This window comes from Phyllostomus discolor, chromosome X, assembly GCF_004126475.2.
Source record: "Phyllostomus discolor isolate MPI-MPIP mPhyDis1 chromosome X, mPhyDis1.pri.v3, whole genome shotgun sequence".
NCBI classification, from domain to species: Eukaryota; Metazoa; Chordata; class Mammalia; order Chiroptera; family Phyllostomidae; genus Phyllostomus; species Phyllostomus discolor.
Window position 1 is genome coordinate 88,302 of NC_050198.1, and position 24,453 is coordinate 112,754.

Consider the following 24,453-nt stretch of genomic DNA (forward strand, 5'->3'; position numbering starts at 1 on the left):
CCATTAAGCAGTCACTCCCCATTGCTCCCTCCTCCCAAGCCCCTGGCAACTACCAGTCTGTTCTCCGTCTCTGTGGTTTGCCAACACTGGACATTTCTTACAAGTAGAATCACCGAGCATGAGGTCTGTTGTGCCTAGCGTGTGTTCCAGGTTCGTCCATGTAGTCCCGTGGATGAGGATGCATTCCTTTTCATGGCCGAATACCATTTCATTATAGTGTAGATAGCAATTGTTATTTTCTGTTTTTTTTTTTGTTGTTGTTTGCTTTTTAAAAAATGGTCATCCTCTCGGGTGTGAAGTGGCATCTTATTGCATTTTTTTTTAAGATTTTATTTATTCTTTTTAGAGAGGGAATGGAAGGAGAAAGAGAGAGAGAGAGAAACACCAATGTGCGGTTGCTGGGGGTCATAGCCCGCAACCCAGGCATGTGCCCTGACTGGGAATCAAACCTGTGACACTTTGGTTCGCAGCCCGTGCTCAATCCACTGAGCCATGCCAGCCGGGGCCTTATTGCGGTTTTGATGTGCATGTCCCTGGTGACTAGTGACAGTGGGCATCTATCTTATGCGCTTGGTGGCCACTTGTAGATTGTGGAGAAATAGCTATTCAAGTCCTTTGCCCATTTTTGCTTTGGGTTGTTGTCCTTTTTTGTCATTGATTTTAGGGGTTATTTATATATTCTGGTTACTGTACCCTTCCCAGATGTATGATTTGCAACTGGTGTCCCTTTTTAAAATGTTCTCCTGGTGGGTTTGATTAGCAACCAGGCTCAAGAACCCCTGATCCGGACCAGTGATTCTCGGGGTTTCCTACACAGTGCCTGGGAAGCTTTCTTACAAACAAAAACCCCCCAAATGCAGCCCCTTAGCCTCAGACTGCTCAGGGTGTTCTGCCAAGCCCCTCCTCCACCCCAGAACACAGAATCCGGTACTTCCACAGCGAACGGGCCGGCTGCGGCTCCCTGCTCCCCATTCCCCAGAAAGGACTGTGCAGAGCCTTTGTCAAATGGGCCGTGGCAGCTCTTCATCACGATTGCTTGCGTTACAGGCTGGCCCAGCCTCCCTGAAGTCCCACCGAGACTTGTCACGTTGGCAGGCCTCTCAGGACATGCCATGTTGTCCGCCGGTTTCCTCTGTGCCCACGGGGAGGGCGCCATGGCATTGACATGTGAGACACTGAGCTCTGCACGCGTTTCTTTTCACGTTCTTCTGATGGAGAGCGCGCTGCTCGCCAGAAACATCGCTTCAATCATGTGAGTGTGGTGTGTTGTGGCTTTCTCCTCTGAAGAAAGACACCATCAGCCTACGTCCCCTACCCCAAGTACCCTTAGCTCCAGAGGATGGCTGAGAGGGTAGGATGGCTCTGGGGCTGGTAGGGGAGCTTTCTAGTGAAAGAAGGGCTCACGTGGTAGGTAGCTGGGCATGGGAGCAGGGGAGGGTGGGATCCCCCAGGTTCTCTGCTTCTGGGAGTCTCTTAAGAGAAAAGACCCCGGCAGACCAGGCAGTGCCTCCTGTGGCATCCTTTATCACCCCCGTGGGGCCCCTCTGCCCCTGGGCTCCTAAGCGCTGCGTGCCGGCCACATTCCCTGTGCAAACCCCCTGCTCCAGCCCACCACCTGGGTGCCCTCCCCTGTCTCCTGCTGGTCCAAAATGACTTCTCGCACCCACACTTTGGAAACAATGCAGGGATTCCTAAGAACAGATTTTGATGGGTGGGAAGGGAGAATAAAAACATACCACCCAGGGACTCAGTTCCATAGAAGTGCACGTGTTTTCTGAAATTTCAAGTCAGGGTGAAGGGTATTTTGGCCTGGGCAGTTTTTATAGGTCATTTCACTTACGTGCTGAATCGTGTCCAACCTTAGAGAAAGAAGGCAGACAAGCCTGGTTCGAGTACTCTCCTGGTCAGCCGCACATCTCATGCTTAGCACGTGCTCCCTGTGCCCGTTTCCAGAATTGGTGACTGTTTTAGGACCACCACCTCCCTTCCTGGGGCAGGTGTGGCATTCTACCATGTCGACACACACCTTCATGAAGCGCGTTGTGTCCACGGGTCTCATTGGCGCTTTTCTTCCCCCCACCTTGCCAGGCCATCTGGGGCTTGTCCTCATCTCTCTCATTCCCCAGAGCCTTCCCTGCCCTTGACAAACAGCAGTGCCATCACTCACCCCCGGGTGGATGAACCGGTAATTATTTGGTTACAGTTCCCCAAGGTATTTGAAATATTGAAGGTGGAATTCTCGGTTTGAAAAGCAGAGACTGATGACAGGAACTGACCGTGTGCTCCCCATATATGGTTCCTGAGTGCGCTCACCTGCCGTCTGCCCTGTCCGTGGAGCTGCCGTGCTGCAGGATGCAGGTGACCGTTTACTCCTGAGCATCAGCCCAAACCTCAAGTTATGGTCATCTGAAGGACCTTTAAAAACTATTGTTGCTCATGCCCTACCGCAGATCAGTGACGCCCGGCCTCCTGGGCCGACCCCGGTGTCCCCAGTGATTCTCACTGCAGCCAGCGTGGGAATCCACTGTCTTATGGGACTCCATCTTGTTCACAGTAATAAATGAATATTTGTGGATGATTTCAACCCCTGCATGAAACTCGGGCAGATAAGCCTTGACCTTGGAAACTAGGAATGTTGAAGTTTGTAAAAGGGGAAAGAAAGGTCAGACAGCTATAAAACGCCATTGCATTATTGTTTTGGAGTGTGAGATGGGGACATGGGTTTGATACTTTGCTGACCATAAGCATAGTTTACATTAGTGTTGACTTGTTTCCTCCTCTGAGTTGCCACAGCCCTCTGTCCGTGCCCCTACCATTCAGGGAATTCATCGTGTAGTGGTGATTTGCTGTTTATTTGCTCCCTGGCTGAGCTGAATTCCTTGAGGTTAACTCCTGGCATCTAGCATCTCAAATAGCGTTCCTGCAGCGAATTTCTAAACACATGAATAGCACTTTACAGTTTTCATAGTGCTTCTCCTAGGGCGGGGTCCCCAAGCTCTCTCATCCCTAGCCAAGATCGCATGCCTGAGACCGCGAGCATCATTTCTACCAGGCTCCGTGCCTGCCTCCACTGGGCAGGGGCTCCCTCTCGTACCTTCTGTTTTCCAGGCCATTCCTCAGGAAGGATTTTGCCACCTCTGCGCCTCACCTTGGGGTGGCGATTGCAGGCTCCAGCGCTCACCGTGGCTGGGCTCCCAACCAAGCGGTCAGATGTCAGAGGCAACAGAGTAGTGGGCACTGGGAAAGCTAGTGAGTGGCCCTGGTCAGCTTCAGCCAGTTTCTGCCTCTGGGGATTATAACCCCTGTGTTCCAGCTCTTCTCAGTTGCAGGAGAGACATCCAGGTGTTTGTAATGCAATCTCCTGCGTTTGAGCGTTGGCACCCTGTTGGGGTTTGGGGAGAACATTCCCAGGGCCAGCACGGCAAACCAGAAAGAACACGTCTGTAGGCTGCGATGGCCCTGGGCGGTCTCGGAGTCATGTGCTTCCAGCCCTCGCTGCCTGGCTTGCCCTCCTCTGAGGCAGAGAGGAGCAGGAGCCCAGGAAGCATGCAGTGGTGGCCACCTTTGTCCTTGAGGCTCATGGGAGGAGGAAAGGAGTCCACGCTGGATTCTGGGTAAACTCCTTTAAAAAAAATGACTCCTTTTACTTACATAAACAGTCCTGTCCAGCTCTCTACCTACAATTACTGCTACATTGGGTATCTTCATTGGTCTGTTTTGCTTTTGTAAACAGGGGATCCCAAACTTGATCATATATCAAGCAATTTTATGGCCATGCTTTCGCCCTGACCAATAACCAAAGCACTTACAAGGTATCACAGTGTATGGGAGCGTTATTAAGCACGCTTTAAAAATGACCCCAGGTAGGCCTCCCAAGGATGGGAATTCAACTTAGTTTCTGTTCCGTCCATCCACTGCGCCGGAGCAGAGCCGGGCGCGTATTATAGTAGGTGCTCAGTGAGTAACTATCAGATGATTGTGGCTTTGCGGCACTCTTTTGGGTCCCATCCTTATTGTCGGCTACTTGGCTTGTCTCCTTTCTCTTGTTAGTGTGCACAGTACCGTGATGCACCCCCTGATGCATTAAGTCTTCACACGTTTTAGATCGTTTTCATAGGTGTGCTGTTGACATTTTAGGCTGGGTCATTCTCCGTGGTGGGTCTCTCCTGGGCACTGTGGGGTGTTGAGCAGCATCCCGGTCTCCCCCCAGCAGATGCCAGGAGCACCTCCCCTCAGCCATCGGGACAGCCGACGATGTCTTCGGACATTGCTGTGCGTCCGCAGGAGGCAAAATGGCTCCTGCTTTGAGAACCACTGTGCTAGTGGGGTTTGTGACCTGAAGGATGCCGATATGTTTAAGATTTTGAACCTTCAAATACATGTTGCTTGGAGAAGGTCTTTCAGTGAACTGCGGTTTGCTGCCTCTCCCTGCTCCCTTGTTTCGCCCACTCTCCATCCCATGAGAGACCGGTGTCCTCTCTGTGCCCTTGGACTCTGTGTGCAGCCACGCCGTCCGGTGGGGCACTCGGTGATGAGGGAGGTCCTCAGGACGGCAGCCACTGGCTGCTTGTTTCTTGAGTGCTTGAACTGTGGCTGGTGCGACTGAGGCATGCATGTTCTGTTTTCCTTCATTTTAATTCATTTAACTTTAAATAGCTTCGTGTAGCTAGTGACTGCCACACGGGCAGTGCAGGAAAATCTCTCTCTGTGGCACCCCAAAATAACCCGCCCATTTTCACAGTGGCCCTGCTGAAAATCAAATCGCTAGCACATTTGGGGGCAGTGTCTCCGTGGTTGGTGCGTGGCTGCTATTGGGTTTGGCCCCTTCTTTTGGTACCTTCCAGCGTCCTAGTTAGGAAAGTGATCTATGGAAGACAGCACAACTGAGACAGAGAGGAACCGGGCCGCCCTCTGGCCCCGTGAGCTCGCCTGGAATGTGTTTGCCTGTGAATCCCGAGGGACCTGCTTTGGGAATTCTGGCTTATAGGGGAGACCTGATACGAGCTGGGAGTCTTCTCTTGACTAATAACATTTGCTTCCTCCTGTTCAAGAGGTTTCCTCCCTACTGGCCTGTGTAGATGGGTTCTTCATCTGTCTGCCCGCCCCTGCATCTATTTTTCCCTCTCTTTCTCCCGCCACTCTTTTATCCATCCATACGTCATCCATCCTTCTGTCCACCCATCCTATTCATCCTTTGTTCATCTCTCTGTGTGCCTAGCCATCCATCCATCCTTCCATGGACCCACCCACTGATCCAAATCTTTATTTATCTGTCCCTGCATCCATCCCTTTGTCCATCTTTCAGTTCATCCCTTCTTCCTTTTATCCATCCCTCCATTAGTGTTTTCCTCTCTCTCTCCTTTCTCTCTGTTTGTCCACCCCTTCCTTTCTTCCCTCCTTCCATCTGTCCATTCATCTCTCTGTCACACCATTTCTCCATCCGTTCGAGCCTAGTTCACTCCTGCTACAGGGTCAGGGCCTGTGTTAGGTACCAGGGGAGGGGGGAGGGCAAGACCACTGTAACACTCGACTTAGTGGTGGGCAAAGTCTAGCTGGGGTGCCCGAAGACATTAGCCCTTCAGTGAAGATTCAGAGCAGAGCAGAATTTCGAGGGCAGGTTTCCTGGGCTTGTGGTGGGGCAGCCTCTCCAGGGGAAGGGGGCTGTGGGTGCTTGGAGCCCGAAGATGAGTTAAGATCATTTCTGGACTCAGAGCACTGTGCCAGATTTTTGGGGGGTACGAAGGCGGGCCTGTGTCCTTGTAGTCTCATTATCTGCAATTGGGTGGCCTGGCCATTATGCCCAAAAGCCAGGCAGGGATGATCCTTTGGTCTTCCTTGGTTTCTGGTCCTTGGAGTAACTCCTCACTTCCTCACGTCTCTCTGCCACCCTGAAGCAGATCTCTGGAACGTGAGGTTTGCTTCAGCGGAAGAACTCACTGTAGAGCCTTGATAGAGCGCTCCCTTGGTGTGGGGGACCAGATCATTCTGCGTGGGTAGTGAAGCAGGCCCCATTTACCTTATCACTGCTTTTTCGTGACGGTACTGAACTCTGTGAGATGGCTCAGCCTCCAGTGACGTGATCTCAGGGATGTGCGTTGATAAGTTTGACAGAACAAATAATGAATTAGGTGTTCGGAGTGTTGCTTTCTGGTTTGGAGGCAGCCGGGTGTTGTGCTTTTGTTTGAATGGGCTGGGAGTGCTACCCAGCCAGACCTCCGGGCCAGAGCTTCAGGGAGCCATGTGCATCAGCGCGGGGGGGCGGGGGGGGCCCAGGCACAGCCACAGGCATCTTTGCAGGGTCGAAGGGATGATTCCACAGGCTCCCTAGAGGGGGTTTTACAGATGTTACAGGACGCCCTGAGTCCAGCCCGGTCGCACCTGGACTGCCTTACTCATTCATTTGTTCTCGCAGCCGTGTCTCCGGCCCCGTGGGGGATGCCGTGAGGAAGGCAGCAGCCCCTTGCTCCTGCCTCCTCGGAGAGTCTCAGGGGAGGCTGGTGTGGGCAGAGAAACCTTTACACCCATAACGAGTTATCCTTTGGGCAGGCATGCGTTAGAGCGGACACACTGCAGAAGACCTCGACTCAGTGCCTCCGTCATGGCCCTTTGAAGGGAAACTATTAGCGTCATGGACGTATGCACAAATGGTTACAAGGGATGCTTGTGTTCCCGTCACGCTTCCACGGCACACACCTGAGATGATGATGCACACCTCGCCTTGCTCAGGGGCCTGGTGCATGGCTCCACAAGAGCTCAGGGACCTAGGCCCTGTCACTGCTTCCCTGACCCGGGAGCCTTGGGGTGTCATCATTTTCTGCCCACAACTCCAGCCCCACTCCCGGCTCTCCACTTTCTCTGCAGCGCAGAGATCTTTCTACAAAGCAGATGTGACGATAGCCCCCGCCCTGCCTCCCGTTCCCTGATCTTTGTCTGGACAGCCCACGCCTTCGGGGGGTGTGGGGAGGCCTCCTCTTGTCGGGCCACCTGCACCCTCGCCCCACCTGCGCGGGGCCGGGGCAGGTCCACAGTCCATCAGTGTCATCCCCTGCCCTTTCTGGGCAGCTTAGAAGTGGCTGTCTCGGTGGGTTTGAGACCTTGACCCCACCGCTGGTGAAACCAGCCCTTCCCCCACTGGAGCTGCGCTCCCTACCTGGTGCCTCTTCCCTTGGGCGGGGAGCTGGAAACAGGCACCCCGAAACTGGACCTGCCGGACTGGCAGCATTTCGCGCATATACGAGGGCAGCATTTTGGGTGTATGTGTAGGCACATTTTTCTAGGGAGGAGATTGACGGCTTATCTCAGGTTCCCAGAGAGATCCAAGACTTGAAAGCACCACTGTCCCTGCGAGCTCTCCTTTCCTGGCACATGGCATTTCTCCTGAGCTTGATGGATGACTGAATGTCTTCAGATGCTCAGGCATTTCCCCCTGTGCTTTCGTGTACGGATTCAGCGGGTGATGTGTGCAGAGATGACATCTGTAAAGAGTGGAATTCTCCTGCCAGAAAGAAAACAGATGAAGTGACTGCTAAAAAGTTGTTTTTGAGGGGTGGGGGAGGGGGAGGGAATTCATGCAGAAGAGGGCGGGCGATAAAATCCCTGTGCTCTTGCTCTTGGAAGCCTGATGCAGGACTCGCTGCAACCGGGTGCAGCACACCCGGAGAGTTTGATCTTGGCGCTGTTTGCAGAGCTCACAGTGAGCTCACAGAGCCCCGAGGACTGTGACGTCCCCGCCGCTGTGTGCCGCTTGTCTGAACAGATGGCCAGAACCGTCTGGGTCGCCTCCTCCTGTGATGCCATTTCTAAAGAATGTGGTCCCGGGCCTCTTCACTCCCCTTGGCCAGGCCGCTTTCCTCTCCCGTTTCAGCTGACTTGACTTCTTCCGTCAATTGTCACTATTTGTTTCTCTCCCCAGAATCCTTCCTTAAAACCTCCCCTTTCAGTTTTTATGTGTCCTTTCCTGTCCATTATATTCAGTAGTAAGTTAACCAAACCTTTGCAATACTGTTTATTTTGAAGGACTGTGTGGAGACCATCAGCCAGCGCTTTGCGCAGACGAAAAGGCGGCAGCCGTGACTTCCCCACCTGTACCCTCATCAGAGGGATCATTAGAAATGTGTCAGGAGGGCGAGGGAGGCACAATATCATTAAAAGGGGAGGGAAATGGTACACGTCTGCTTGCTCTTATAGCAGTCAGTCGTGCGGCACCTTTATTTCTCGTTTTCCTCAGGGATGGTGGTTGCTTGACTGACTGGCTCTCAGAACCAGTTGATTTTTGCTTGAAATTTCCTCCCTGAGTGCAGTAGGAGTACAGAGAGCCTCTGGGTACCCGGGCGGGCTTCTTCTGAGTCTCCACTGCCCACTTTTGTGCCTGGGACTCGCCTCTTGGGCTGCACCCCCGAGCTCAGTTCCCTGCTCGGTAAAGGAGGGTTGCGATAACGGCCCCACCTGTTAAAACCGATGAAAGGAAACTCTCCTTGTCTGGACCTACCTCTTAAAAACCGATTAAAGGCAAGTCTCCTTGCCTGGCCCAGCAGATGCGGGCTTTGCCCCGGGGCGGTGGGTGTGGCTGCGCTCGCTCAGTGCTCACTGCGAAAGCCGTGCGCTGGCCTCTTCTCTGCTCCGTGACTGGACGTGCTCACCTGGAGGCATAGCCCGGAGTGCTGCCTTTCTGGGTGCTGCTGCCTGCCTCCGGAAGAAAGGACATCTTTTTGTGTCCGTTCCACATCCCAGAAGCAGTTTCATGACGGCGTGACTTGGGGTGTGTGGGTCAGAGTCCCCAGTTGTGTGTGGCAGCCTATATACAGTGAGTGAGGTGGCAGCGAAGCTAACGATAGTCCCCAAGTTTTCCGATGGGTTTCTTCTCCCGGGTATTTCAGGTGACTGGGCACCCTGAAATCGTTTCCTCCAACTGTAAATGAAGTTCTTACTGCAAACCTCAAAATGGGAGGGGGGTTATAAGGGGCCGAAATGGTAATGGGAAAAAAATTCAATTAAGATAAAAAAAAAACCCCCAAACCCAGAAACCTCAATATGTGTGCATGAGTGCATGTGAGCACATTTTTTACCCAGCTCAGTGAAGTGTCATTTACATACCACAACATTCACCCATCTTTGTGTACGTTGATGAGTTTTAGTCAATGTATATGGCTGGCCAACCATCCCTGTGATTTGGTTTTAGAACATCCCCACCTCCCATCCTCCCTGCCCACCCCCCCTCCCCGCCCCATGTCCCCTTCACAACAACCACTGACCCGCTTTCTGCCTGTGTGTGTATTTGGGAACGCCGGCCTTTGTGGCTCCTCCTGGGAGTCATCATTTCTCCAGCCTCCCTGCCTAGTGGACTGCAGTGGCCGGGCTTCTCCCTGGTGACCGGCTTCCCGTGGTTGGGGGCCCAGGGAGGAGGACCCACGTGGGCCCGTCCGGAGAAGACTGGCTACTGAAGGCTGGTCTGTGTGCAGGGGTGGGGGCAGCTGTGGAGTACTGACTGGTCCAGAGCAGACTTTGGGGTCTCCTTGTGAGGGCCCGCCAGCCTGCACCGGCTCTCCTGCTACAGCACCATCCGTCCGGGATACCATTCCTAACTCGACAAGCCTGTGTTTCCTACTGCGCTGGTAAGCAGATCCTGAGCACCTGTTAGTCCCATCCCCAAAGAGGAAGCAATGTATCTGTCACGCTGCAGCCCACTCTCTCACATCCAGTCTCAAGCCCCAGATCTGCACACACACCTGCTCACGGGCATGCATTCTCACAAGACAGCGCCACCCCAACGCAGCTTCTGAGCTGCTGTAGTTACAGGTTTGGTGGCAGACCCCCCTTGCCGCGGCTCAGGTCGAGTCTGTGGCTCGCCCTGTGTTGCAGCGGGGCACCTACTGGGCAGGTCAGACAGAGCTGCAGGAAAGGCCATTCTTGCCCAGAATTAACAAACACTGGGGGAGATGTGACGTGAACACATAACCACTCACAGTTCTCCTTATCGTTTTAACGAATGTCCAGGAGGAGAGAGCAAGTGCTGAGGCTGGCCAGAGAAAGGACCGCTTACTTCCCACTGGGATGGCCTGGGCCTGGGCCTGGGCCTGGGCAGGAGGAATCCGGGCCACGTCTGGGAAGATGCCTAAGGATTTGAACATGAATTGGGGGAGGAAAGCACGGCAGAGGGAGAGAGTAGTCCCCTTTGGGCAGGCTGCTGGGAATACAGAGGGACCGAAGCGGGTGGGGCGGGAAGCTGAGACTTCCCTGCAGAAGGTTTTACGGTCTTAGAAACTTGACTCTTTAAGGTTCCCACCAGGGGCTTGTGGAAGGTGGTTCTCAGGCCAGATAATTCTGAAGTGCTCTCAGCCTCAGCTCGTGGGTTTTGCCGTGACCCTTCATAGAGTCAATTGTAGAACTACATGAGGCCCCCGAGCTGTCCTGCCTGGCGCAGTCGGCGCTGCCACGTGGGCGACCAAAAGCCTGCGTCGTGGGGAGCCTGGACTGGGATGGGATCTCAGTGTAAAACACACACTGGAGTTCAAGGGTTTTGTACCAAAAAAGGATGCCAAATATCCTGTTTATAATTTTATAATCATTACATGTTGATAGTGCTTTTAATATATTGGGTCTAATAAAATATGTTATTAAACTTAATTTCTCTGGTTTCTTTTACTCTCTAAACTGTGGCTACTGGAAGTGTTTGAAATAACTGTGTGATTCTTACTGTATTTTTTATTAGATAATGCTGCCCTGGAAAATCCTCTTTCCCAACTGGGTCCAAGTGTGTCGTGATTTTACTCTAAGTTGTATTGTTAGAGCTTCTGTGTGGAAATGAGCAGTGTTCTTAGGACTGTATACTTGATGGGCTTGATGAGAAGTTCTTTTTCTGTTCTTTTTGTGACAGAGGGACCCTGCTGGGTGACGTGCATTAGGATGTCAACACGTGAATTTAGGGGCACACAAACATCCAGACCCTAGTGGCCGTCCCCTGCTGGCTTGCCTGATTTGGGGCATGGAGGGTCCTGCAAGAAGGGGACAAGTCAGGAAGGGGTGTGCATTACCCCTGTCCCCCAGCCCGTTGGCCAGAGCCCGGTCTCATGGTTCCACCCAGCTGTCCAGGACGTGGGGAGATGTGCTATTTCGGTGTGCCCACGAGGAAAATGAAGGAGGGGTTGGGTGGAATTGTTGCATTGTTGCTCCTCCATTGCTTTGGCGGAACGAATGCTAACTTAGCAGAGGCAGCCTTTAAATATCAGCTCAACCCGATGGGCACGGCCGTTTTGTTGTGACTATGAAAAGATGCCTTTGGCATGGTCTGAAGTGGAGTGCTGTGACCTGCTTAATATCCCCATGGAAATGGCGGCAGCATTGACCTTCTCACTCAGGTGAATTGATGGTGAACAGACTCTGCCATCTGTCTCCCTTCGGGCTAGTCAGTCCGTGTCTCCACTGTGAAAGGCTGTGCCCCTCGGAATGTGCTGGCCCCTGGCTCTGCGTGCGGAAGTTCAGGAAGACAAATGCTCCTGTAAATGGTGTTTTGTTCTGAGGAATGACACCTGGGAGAAGCTGGGTGAGGTGTACCTGGTTGAGGCATAAAGGCTAGTGGTAAAACCTGTCGGTACTAAAGCAGCGAGTCTGCTGGTGGACCTTTTTTTTTTTTTTTTTTTTTTGAAATGAAGCCATGGAGACTGGAGGTCTCCCACAAATGCAGTTTTGGGCTAATTGGGGAAAGGGATTCACCCACATCCTATTCTCAGTGATCATTTGTCTTGTGGCTACACTGCCATTCATAAAACCTCCATGTCTTTTCTTTCCTGGAGATGCCTTTGAGGAGCCGTTTGCTCTTCAGATTAGTCTGGAAATCTGTCCATGAACCGTAACTGTTAGCTTTCTCTTGAAGCTGATGAAAAGACTGATGACGTATCATTTATTTTTTATTCTCAAGAAGACTTAATCTTTTCACACAGAAATCATGAATGTAATTCAAGAATGATTGTAAAACTCTTAGCGCTAGACTCGGGCCCCTCGTGCCACATTAATACACTGAAATGCCAATTGCAGTGCTTCGACTGAGTTCTAGGTGTGATTGCTCTTTACCCGAAATTCTAGAATTGGGACTCGATGACAGTTGCCAGTCAATATGTTCTTCCAGATAAATATGTGCAGTTCAAATGTAAATGTCGTGATCGTTCGAGTGACTTTTCAAGATGAATGTGGTAGGTTTGTGATACAGTCACTGCTCTTTTAACCTTGACAGAGAAATGAGGAATCTTTCTAAAAGAGCTTCTCGTTGATTAGCTTCCACTTAAAGGTGAGATCATATGGTATTTGTCTCTCACTACCTGGCTTGTTTCACTTAGCATAATGCAAACAAGCAAGCAAAATAGAACCAGAGACATTGAACTTAAGAACAATCTGACAGTGACCAGAGGGGAGGTGCAAGGGGACAATGGGGATGAAGAGGGGAAGGGTTTTCAGGAACAACTATAAAGGACACACGGACAATACCAAGGGGGGTGGGATCAGGGGAGGGGTGGGGATGGCTGGGGTGGGGGGGAATGGTGGGGAGGATAAATGCAGATAACCGTACTTGAACAACAATAAAATAATTTAAAAAAATTAGAGAGCTTCTCAGCTTTGTTTCTGGGAGGTGATTATCGTGTCTGGGAATATGCTGGAAGTCCTGGAGTGTGCTTGTCTGTTTCAGTGCGGCTTTAGGGGGAGTTCAGGGACCCTGGCCGTCGAGTGTCGACACCAGGTCACTGGAGTTGGGAAAGCACGGCACACGGGGCCTGAGTCACCGTGTGGTGCCCATGTTCTGGCGGGCTCTGAAGCTCACTGGGAGCCGGGTATGTTCGAGAAGGTGAAGGAAGTCTTTACCATTTCTTGAAGGTGGGTCTGGAACTGAAATTGTAAATGAAGAAGATCCTCTGTGACTAGAACACTGAAAATGAGTAGGACATGGAAATACAAAAGTCATCTTGTTCCAGGAAACTGGAGAGTGTAGTCCACTTGCCATAGGGTTGTTCTGGCCTTTTTTTGTGTGTGATAAAGAAAATGTGTTAAGAATCCGTGTGCATATTTTTGTCTCTGCCCCCACCATCTGCTGCCCACCTCTGGTTTTCTGCAGTTTCATGTAGCCGATGCCAGGCGTTCCAGGCCCCTGAGCCCGGCCAGGGGGATGAACGTGGTCTTCGAGGCGCCGTACTGCCACCTGCTCGGCCCAGCCTCTGGCCCTGCGGTCTCCCCAGCGGCTGTCTGCGGTTGGCAGAATGATGGCCTCCTGAGAGATGTCTGTGTCCTGATCAGGACTAGAACTGGTAAAGATGTTACCTTACGTGGCAGAAGGGACTTTGCAGATGTGACTAACTAAAGGATCCTATAATGGGCAGATTATTCTGAATTAGTCAGGGGGCACCCAATGCAATCACCAGGGTGTTTGTAAGTGGAAGAGGGAGGCAGAGGAGGGAGCAGAGACAAGGCCTCCTGAGGAAGACTCAGCCACCAGTGGCTGGCTTCAGAGGCCGAGGGAGCTGCTGTGGATGGTAGGCAGTCTTTCAAAGCCGGACTGGGCAAGGGAATGGATTCCCCCCTCTGCAGCCTCGGAAAGGAACACGGCCTTATTGACTCTTTGGTTTAAGTTCAGAGAAACCAACCCAAACTTCTGATCTTTGGAACTGTAAGATAATAAGTCTGTGTTGCTTCAAGCCACCAAGGTTGTGGTCCTCTGTTAGTAAGCAGCGAAAGGAAACTCATACAGTGTGAAGCAAGTGTACTAGGGCGACGAGAAGGAGGCGGGAGGTGGAGGGGATGCAGCTGGTTTCTGCAGAAACCGAAGAGGCCGTCGCAGCTAACGTGACCCTGTGAGGTTTGTGTGATCATCCCCATTGTCAAGATCAGGAAACCGGGCTCTTTTGGAGCTGGCACAGACTGCAGTGGCCCCGGGCTGCTTCTACGAGAGCCCTGCAGGATGCAACATGCAAAAGGGAATTAAAAGAAGTCCAGTGTTGCTGCCACCCGGCCTTCTCTCCCTGCTTGTGGACCAGCTCTGGGAAACGTCCAACATGCATCCCTTTTCTGTGCTGAGGCCAGGGATGGGGGTGTCTCTGAGTGGGGGTTGGAGCAGGGAAAGGGGGCGTCTCCCCTGGTGGAGGCTGCTCAGACAGGGAGACGGAACGAGGAGACCAGTGAGAGCCGGCCCTGGGACCTTGAGATACAATGTTAGAGCACACTCTGAGGCGTGGGAACAGCGGGCACCCTGCTTATCACTTCATTGCTCACCATGTTTTTCCAACTCCCCCACATTCTGAAAATGCTATTAAACTTACACTGTACTCCCTACCAGCTTGTTCCTTGAAAGTAAAGCATGCTCGTGCTGTATGGATTTATTCTGAGCCCTTGAACAAATGCGTTCAAGATGTCCCCAGAGGGCGATGAGAAAGACCACCCTTACCTCGCGGGTAGGTGTGTGTGCTGATGACGGTCAAGCACCTTGGCAATACACATCAAGTGTTTACCGTAAGCCCCTATCTGTTCCTTACAATAAAGGGCAGAAAACTGGAACATGCCTAGATAGCGGAGTTGAGGTGCCTGGTAAATAAATTACGGTTTACTGCACCCAATGCAAGATTCCAATGCGCTAGAAAAGGGTGCTAACAAAGAGTTAAAGAGCCCGAAGAAATATGCAAACAAAAGAAATCAGTGCATGAAATTGTATCTAGCATGATATCAGCTGTGGAAAAATGTAGGGAGCAGGAGGAGAGAAAATAAGCAGGGCTTCTGGATTATAGGTGACTCCATGGCCTCTCCTTTGTACTTGACTGTCTGGATTTTTCGCATTGCATTTGAGATATGGTTAAAGGAGCTTCATATCTCTGACTCCATAAATTTACTTCTGGGGCTCTTTCAAAAAATAATTGTAAACACAGATTATGAGCTTGACACACAGAGATGTTCCTTTCATTTGTAGCTTTAAAACCTGAGATATAGTTCGCATATACCATAACATGCACCATTTAAAGTGTACAGTTTTTTTTAAAAAGTTTTATATATTTATTTTTAGAGAGAGGGGGAGGGAGGGCGAAAGAGAGGGAGGGAAACATCAATGTGCGGTTGCCTCTCACATGGTCCCCACTGGGGACCTGGCCTGCAACCCAGGCATGCGCCCTGACTGGGAATCGAACTGGTCACCCTTTGCTTCACAGGCCAGCACTCGCTCCACTGGGCCACACCAGCCGGGGCAGCAATTTCTTAAACAGTTAAACAGTTTCCATATGACGCAGCAATTCTATGCCTAGGTGTATACCCAAAAGAAATGGAAGCATGCCCACACACACACACACACAAATGTCCACAACAGCATTACTCACAACAGCCAAAAGGTGAAAACAGCTGGGCTGGCCAGTGATAAATGCATATGTAAAACATGGTCTATCATACAATGGAATGTTACTCAGCCATTGAAAAGGACAAAGTACTGACACAGGCTATAACACGGATGGACCTTGACGTCACTGTGCTGAGTTCAAGCAGCCAGAGACAGAAGGCCACATGTGTGTGGTCCTATCTGTAAGAAACGTCCAAAACAGGCAAATGTATAGCCGGGTAGTAGACCAGTGCTGCCGGGGGCTGGGGGGGAGAAGGGATGGGAGTGACTACTAATGGGGACGGGGCTTCCTCTGGGGGTGATACAAAAGTTCTAGATCCAGATAGTGGTGATGGTCACACAACTTTGTGAATATACTAAAAACAAACTGTAGGGAATATACTAAAAACAAACTGAGAGAAACTGTGATGTTTCTCTCCCTCTCTTTCTCCCTCCCTTCCCCTCTGTCTACAAATAAATAAATAAAATCTTTTAAAAAAATCAGTGAACTGTTTCCCAAGTAGCTCTCGTGAATATTTATACTGGTGGGACTTAGAAAATAAAGGAAGCTATTCCATAGTAGGAGAGTGTTTAGATAAATGATGTCAATCCCCTTAGTGAACGCTGTAAAAAATGGAAGTTATTTATTCCTAGACTTCATTCCCGTGCTTACCTGGGGCTGGGGGAGCCACTCCCAAGGAGGTTTGCTCATACAGCTGGCTGTGGGCAGGGGGCCTGAGCCCTCCTCCACGTGGGTCCCTCCACTGGGCTGCTGGAGCGCCCTGCACGGTGCGGCGCTGCTCTGCCCCAGAGCAGCCATCCAAGAGAACATGGGGGAAGCGCAGTGTCTCTTATGCGTTTACCTTGGAGGCCACACGCTCTCCTTTCCACAAGGTCCTCCTGGTCCTACAGGCCAGCCCTATCCAGTGCGGCAGGGGATTACAAGGACACACGCACCAGGGGGCGAGGAGCGTTGGGAGCCGTCTTAGAAGCCGGCTGCCGTGGGTGTGCTGCCATAGGCGCTGTATTTCACTGTGCGACGGATGAATCTAGCGAGTGGGCGTATGTGCTCCTCTGGGCCGGCAGCTGCCCCCTTCGCTGCGTGGGATCCCTGCCCTTGCCTTCTGGTGTACCACTCTGTCTTAGCCAGGAGACTCCATCGCTGTCCAAGCTGCTGTCAAGTGAGAGCAAACGAGCTCAAAGTGGGGGCCTGTGGAGTTGGGGACTTTTCTGCGGGTGCAGAGACCGAGAGCCGTGGCTCCTCATCGGCTCCCTTCGAGGCACCGGTGCCGTGGGTGCTCGTGCGGACCCCGTGCCTTGTTTAGAACGGAAGTGGAGTCAGACGCGTGGACTCTACAGAAAGCCACAATAACACTCACCTAAATGGTAGATGTATCCATTTATCTTTGGAGCAAGGAGTGCGGAAGTGTTATTGTAAGGACCTGCATTGGTCACTGGACAGAAAATTGAAAAATGCCAACTTAGAATATTTTCATAGCAGTTCTGAATTGTAGAGTGAGTGAGGTAGGCTCAGCAGTACTGTGAGGTCGGGTCTCCCACCTGCATCTGCGAGTTAAATGAGGTCATGGATGCAAACATGCTTAGACGCTGCCTGCGACTGGGCACTTTTCTCTAGGCTTATTAGTGAATCTAGGATCTCGGGGGTGTGCTCAGGACTCAGCTCATCTTAGAGTAGCGTTGTCTTTGTTGTGGTTTTGTCCCACCTATGGCTTGAATCACACACAAAATCCTGCTGTTACCTGCTTGACTTGGAACCAGACTACCGGCACACTGTCCCTAACCCGTAAAGGAATTGTGCTGTGGACGTTGTGTTGTGGGATGGGACCGGCACACAAAAGGCTCGTGTGATGTTGTGGTGTTTTGAGTGCATCATATTTGGGAGGATGCCCATGGTGACTTTTACCTTTGTATATTTCTGTTTTGATACAGGCTCTAATTTCTTAAACCTATATGCTTAAAACGAAGACAAATTCCAATCAGTGCCTTTCTGATGGTGCTCAGCAATTTCTAAATGCTACTGGGAGAGGCAGAGCCTTGTTGGCGAGCCAGTTTAGGAGACTAACATGTTCAGAATTTATAGTGGTCTTGTGGGGCTTGGCCGTGGTTGTGGCCTCTCACTTTCCTGGGGCCAGGGACACAAACAGAGGATGTGGGAGGAGTGAGTGAGTAAAATTTAGGTTATCGGCTTCCCATGCACGTCAGTCTGTGCATTTATGGAGACTGCCGAGTAGATAGCTGCCCAGACTCAGACAATTGCAGGTGTGGCCCGTTTTATACAAGAGCTGTCTTGTCAATCAGTGTGATTGTGAGGTGTGGGGGGGGGGTTCTACTTAAAGAAGCCCATCTGGAAACCTTTCCTTTACCTCTCCGTGTCAAACCGAGGTTCTACATTAGCGTTACTTCAAGGAGAGAGGTCTGCAGACAACTTGCTTTTGTTGTTCTTCTCCAGAAAACAAGAAGGCCCCTTTCCCATCTTGAGTCCCACTGCATCAGGCGCCCAGGCAGTAGTCAGTAGGCATCTCCGTGTATTGTTACCATGCGTGCTTGGATTCTTGTGCTCGGTCAACTGTTGTGTTTCACTCCTTAACTCATGACCACCGGCTATAGAAATGTTACATTTTGGCTAGATCGCAGCTGCAATGTATGGCAAATGGGGAGGGGGGACCTTTCGCAGGAACGGAGAACAAAGCGGGGCTGCTGTCCTGTTGCTGTGGAAGAGCCGCATTCCGCTGTCACCACCTCATTACATTTTACATGCGCTGCCTGGAAGAAGGTGCTTGTCTGACCTGTTCTGTAATGTTTGATATGTTTTTGCTGGTATTTAAAGTTGCACTATGAGACAGCAGTGATTTTAACTGTGAGTGTACTGATATTGTTATTGATTGTTACTTAGGCAAAGGCAGTGATTTAATTTTCCAAAAGTTGGGGGCAAGACCAGTCAATGAAATAACACAGCATTTCGTATTAAAACCTGATTCTGGAGTTGACTCAGCAAACTTACACAAAGTTGACCTGATCTTCAAATTTGCTCTTGTCATTTTATTTTGCAGGATAACAAAGCCACTAACCTTTGCTGATTGTGTTGGAGATGAACTTCCTTTAGGATGGGAAACTGTATATGATAAACAAATTGGAATTTATTACATGGACCACATAAATAGTAAGTAGAATGCCACATTTGAGTTATACGTGAGTGAGTTTTCATGTTGATCTCAAAGATGCTAAAAGCTCTTTTTGTAGGGCAAAATGATCTTGACTGCCCAGTGCATCATTAAACTGGATTTTATAAATGTAATCTGAAGTTTTCATTAGCTGACTCCTTAAAAAAAATGAAGCAGTTATGTAGCTGCTTTGCTACACGCAGCGTATGCTGCTGAGGGCGGTATGCTGGATGTTTAATGGAGGGTCATAGTATCTAACATAAGGAATATCTTTTCCAGACAGTTTGGACCTAGAAATACCTCTCATAAATGAAAAGGTTGGTTATCACGAAGTGGAGGCTTACACATTCTTGGAATAATTAACTGCCCAAGCGGTTACCCTAACTTCATTTTGGCTTGTACGTGTAACTGGAATCCATCAAACCTTTTTGATCTCCGAGAAGGGAGGGAATGGTGTCAAGACTACAGCTAAAACAGCGGGTCCCTGACCACACCCGCCTGCTCTGTAGGACTCTTCAGAGCAGTGGTTCTCACCAGGGCTTATTTTGCCTGCCGGGGACACTAGGTAATATCTGGTAATAGTCAACTGTCACACATGGCAGAGGGGCCTCCCGGAGTCTGGCGGGGAGGGGCCAGGTATGCTGTCGAACCTGCAGCGCACAGCACAGGACGGCCCCATGGGAGAATGCGCCGACCCCAGATGTCAGGGTGTGCCGAGGGCGACACGCCTTGCCTCGCAGGCCCCGTTTCATTCTAGATCTGTTCTCCACCGCTGACTCATTGCGGTGTTCCTGTCATTGTCCTTTTTACTAGCAGGGACATAAAGCATGGCTCCCCCTAACTGCGTTTTCTGTCCTCCGGCGTGTTAAGTGCAGGGCAGGCTGGAGAGCCCGACGATGCCCCATGCCCTCACATGAGTGACTTCGAGCTCTTCCCTCACTCTAGTCCTGTGGCTCTGCATGTCCCCCTGGTGTGACTGGCCCAGGTCAGTGCCTTTAGGGTCAGCTCCTTCATTGTCACTTGCCAAGTCACCCTGTGAATGGCAAACGTGAGTGGCAGTCATGTACTTCACAGAGTGGCCCTCCCGATATTTAATCTGAAGCTCACACAGAATAATATTGAATGTAAACTGCAGTTGAAAAACAAAACAAAACAAAACATAGGGGTTTAGATACGCATCATTCTCTGAGGATAGTACTGTTGTCCACCCAATCTGGATTAGATAGTTAAACAAGAAAGAAACACTCTCATTTGTCACACTAAAAACTTAAAACTATTAATATGCATGGTGTGTATTCAAAGGATGCAAAAATGGTCTAATCTAGAGAATTACTAGTTCAAGCATAATTTCTTCAGTTACAATGGAAAAACAAGAAATGAGTTGTAGAAATTCTCAGTATTAATCTTAGATGCACATTTTTAAAAAGATTTTTTAATTAATTAATTATTTATTTTTTAGAGACAGAAGGGGGGAGAGAGAGACACACACACACACACACACACACACACACACAGACATCCATGTGCAGTTGCTGGGGGCCGTGGCCTGCAACCCAGGCATGTGCCCTGACTGGGAATTGAACCTGTGATGCCTGGTTCGCAGCCTGCACTCAATCCACTGAGCTACAGCAGCTAGGGCTAAATGCACATTTTTAATGAACAAGTTTTTTAGTCATGACTTTCTCTTTCCCTTTTATGTTTGTTCTAGTTCTATTTATTGAAATTTAATTTTATGTTCATTGAATCAGATAGTAAAAAATTTGAGCTAAAAAAAAAAAAAAGAAACCTGAATGGCCAGGCTTCGCATGTCAGCCCTGGGGCCGTGCCATTTCTCATACGTGGCACCTGGCCTCGCACTCTGGTGTAGCGCTTACCCAAAGATTGGGCACTCGGCATGGGCACTGCCCGGCCTCCCAGGCAGGAATCCGGGTGGCAAGAGGGCTTCTAGGTGGATTCACCACCCCGGGTGACCCACTAGTGTGTCTTTGGGGTGTCTGGCCATCTGGGCTTGCTTTCCCAGCTGCTGGTGGGAGCACCCACAGTTGAGGGCCGCTCCTACAGGGGAGGGTAGTTCCCATAGGGGAGGGCCACTCCCACAGGTGAAGGCAGCTTGCACAGGTGAAAGCAGCTCCTACAGGTGAGGGCAGTTCCCACAGGGGAGAGCCCCTCCCACCAGTGAGGGCCGTTCTCACAGGGAAGGGCCACGCCCACAGGGGAGAGCCCCGCCCACAGGGGAGGGCAGTTCCCACAGGTGCAGGCCACTCCCACAGGTGCAGGCTGCTCGGCCAGGTCGCCGTGTTCTGGGCCTGCGCACCACAGAGCTTCATTTCCAAGCTTTCCGCCTCTAGGGCCCAGGTGGTGTGACTGAGTGGCAAAGGCATGCGCCTTGTACAACCTTTCTGGAAAGTCGGCCGGCCTGCTGCTGGAGGCCCGGGACCTGTCCCGGCTCGTCCCTCATAAACTCATCCCTCCACGGCCCCCGCTCCTCTGCTGCTGATTCACAGCACGTGTTGTAGAGGTCTCTGTTCTGGCCCCTCTTTGGGCCCTGGGGACGCAGGAAAGTGAAACCCAGTCTCCACCCCCAAGGATTCGACAGCACATCTAGACATTAAGGACATCCTTTTAATGCCACGCTGAGCATAACTGGGGTGACACAGAGGGGACACGGGTAAACACATCACCTCCCGGCTCACGCCACCTCTTCCCTCTGAGGTCTTCAGGCAACCCACCTCTTTTCTGCAGGAACAAGAAAGGTTATTATCATTGTAATGATTTGTACACAGGGGCCAGAGACCCCACCGCAGAAAGCTCACTCCTGGGAAGCCAGCTCTCGGTGACACAGCTTTCCGAAAGCACAGGACCCGAGGAGGCAGTTCTGCTCATCGCAACTGTGCAGGTCGACAGTGGGGTAGGGGCCAGAGGGGCCCTGGGTTGACCACCTTGAGGAGCCCGGGACCCTCCGGCGCTCCGGACAGAGTACTGACAGTGCCGATCACCGCAGCGGGTCTCCCAGCTGAATAAACGTCAGAGACACCGCGCAGTTACAAACAGTGGTGACTGTGCTGCCCCCAGCCCGCTGAATCTGAGCTCGGGGGCTAGGGCCAGACCCTGCTTTTTGCTGTGTTCCTGGTTTCTTATTTCCCCATGTGTGCTTTTAAGGCCTGGGATGGCTTTCTAGGAGGGCCCTGGGGTGGCAGTGTGAAGGGGGGTGAGGGGTGTTGGTGGGAGGGGGTTTAAAGGAACTTAACTTGAAACATTCTAGGAAGCATTCATGGGTATGTGTGTTAAAGTAAACCAGACATAAAATTTCCATTTTTAACCATTTTGAGGTGACATGCACGGAATATGAAATTAACCATTATCCAGTGTACAGTCCAGTGGAGTCTGGCGCCTTCACGGCATTATACAATTGGCACCTCTGTCTAGTTCCAGAACATCTCCTCGCCCCAAGGTCAAATCCTGAGCCTGTGAGCAGTCACTCCCCATTCCTCTCCCCCCACCCCAGTCTCCTAGCCCCTGGCAGCCATCAATCAATCTCCTTTCCGTCTTTATGGATTTGCCTGTTCCGGAATTTCATGTACATAGAACCAGATACTATGTGATACTTTGTATCTGGCTTCTTTCATCATGACGGCTTTGAGGTCCAAGCACGTGGTAGCCTGTGTTCGTGCTTCATTCCTTTTTACAGCTGAAAAATACTCCGTGGTGGGTACATTGCCCTTTTTCCTCCGTTCTTCAGTAGAGGGTGGGATTGGGGTTGTGATCGTGCTGCTCAAGCCCCCCCTGCAGGGATTGCTCTGCCTATTTATTTAGGGTTTGGGTGGGGGGAATTGGACCAGCCTTTCTCTCCTATGAACTCTCTCTTATTTTGTTTTGGCTGCCAGCAACCTGCATGTGCTTATCAACATGTCAACATGATAGCGGAACCACCGTAGCCTGGGGACGCTAAACATGGGACAGGGACATGGCTTTCCATTTTTCACTCGTGTTGAAACCGCCGCCAGCAGAGTTCTTGCACGAGGAGAGTAGCCTTCCTTGCCGGAGTCTGGGCGTCACTCACCTGGTGGCTCAGTTTGCCCCCTCGGCGCAAGGGTCTAATTTCAGGACTGCAGTCCTGTGTCCTCGGAGCAGACTGTCTCTTCTGTTCCTCATTCAGCGAGCCCGCAGTCAACAGTGGGTGGCTCCCCGGGTTTCAGGCTGATGAAGGGTCCTGAGAACATAAGGATGACTGAGGCTGTGTGCCTGCCTTCCAGGGGTTTGCACTCTATGTAGGAAACGAAGATAAAAACAGTTACATGCTAGTGGGAGGACCAGCAGTGTTAGCCATCGTATAGAGGCGTGTGTTCTCTGAGGGCAGAGAAGGCTTCAAAGCAGAGGCGTCTTGGCAGAGGGACTTGGAAGAGGGTGAGGCCCCCGGTGGGCAGAAGGAGCAAATAAATGCACAGGGAGCAAGGCCAAAGATGGGGACTTGGGGAAAAGTCAGTCTGTTTAGAGGATGTCCGTGGGGAAGAGGACAGAGAAGCTGGCAACTGAGTTTCAGGACTCACATCACATGTGGAGGATGTTGGACTTCGTGCTTTAAAAGAGGTCCGTGTGTTCAGGAGTTTCAAGCAGAGGTAGGAAGGCAGCTTTGGCGAGTGCACGGAGGATGCCTTTGGTGGATGAGACTGTGAGCCTGCGTGTTTTTGCAGAGGGGTCACGAGGGTCTGATTGACCTGAGTGGGGACGGACAGAAGGGTACAGAGTCAGCCATTATATCCAGGGGCCGGAGTCACCAGTTCTTGATGACTCATGGTGTGTTCTGGGTGAGGGAGAGGAGCAGGGCTTCTCTGGGGATGCAGTCCAGGCCGCATTCCCGGGTCGGCTCAGTGGGGCATCCAGACGACGCCGCTCACTTTGAGACGGGGGGGCAAGGAGAAGCAGGTGTTTGCTGCTGTGTCCTTGTTCGCTTTGGTTTCGGTCTGAGGGGCAAACGGGCGCTGTGTGAGAATGGGTTTTTGCTTTGGACGAAGGACTTAGGATTTCCCTGGGTCTGTCCACGTGGAGAAGCATCGTGAGGAGGCATTTGGGAAGCAGAGACGGGAGCTCGGGAGGGAGGTTGGAGGCGGAGGCAGGCAGCGCGAGCCCTGCGGGAGCGGGAGCTCGCAGGGGGAGGAAGGCGGGCTGGGAAGAGGGGAGTTTATGGGTGGGGGAGACAGGCAAGTGCACCAGGAATGCAGGCCGGCTGCAGGTGCGGTGTGGGAGCGACCCGGGCCCGAGGGCGGCGGAGCCGCCGGCACCCCAGTCAAAGAGGTCAGGGAGAAGAGGGCTGCAAATCTGCAAATCGTTCGTCTCTGCCAACATTTGTTTACACTTTGCAAAGTTATCTAGTGTTGTCTTCCCCCTCTGGTCAGCTATTTCATATTTATGGAGTTTTCTCCTTATTTTAACTGTGGGTGTAAAAATAGAAGTGCCCCACACTCTGGGGAGGTTTGTTATGTAGACTCTCTTGTAATGTGTATCTTGGTAATTCATTTTCTTATTGACGCGTCCCATAACCGCATGGCTATTAGTCAACCTCAAGATTTGACTTTGAAGTCACTCGCATTCTTTGTGTGTGTGTGTGTGTGTGTGTGCGTGTGTGTGTGTTTTACTTACATCTCACGCTCTTCATTTCAGAGCTGACCCAGATTGAGGACCCCAGAGAACAGTGGAGGCGAGAGCAGGAGCGGATGCTGAAGGAATATTTAGTTGTAGCCCAGGAGGCTCTCAACGCCAAGAAGGAAATCTACCAGGTGAAGCAGCAGCGGTTCGAGCTGGCTCAGGAGGAGTACCAGCAGCTGCACAGAATGTGTGAGGACGACGGCCGCTCGTACGCCAGCTGTGAGTTGACCGCCTCCTTTCGTGAACGCGTGCCATTTAAAAGCCATTTCTCTGCTAGGTTATCTGCAAACGGCA

At 51.3% G+C, this 24,453-nt stretch overlaps 1 protein-coding gene across 6 annotated transcripts in view; it reads left to right on the forward strand.

Annotated features, from left to right (window-relative positions):
- The window catches only part of WWC3 (WWC family member 3), a 99,506-nt gene that overhangs the window by 16,599 nt on the left and 58,454 nt on the right, over window positions 1-24,453 (forward strand). For all 6 annotated transcript variants that reach the window (XM_036016280.1, XM_036016281.1, XM_036016283.1 and 3 more), the window contains exons 2-3: window positions 18,406-18,515; window positions 24,175-24,378. In XM_036016280.1, coding sequence (XP_035872173.1) covers window positions 18,406-18,515; window positions 24,175-24,378 — 314 coding nt within the window. The remainder of the gene's footprint in view (window positions 1-18,405; window positions 18,516-24,174; window positions 24,379-24,453) is intronic.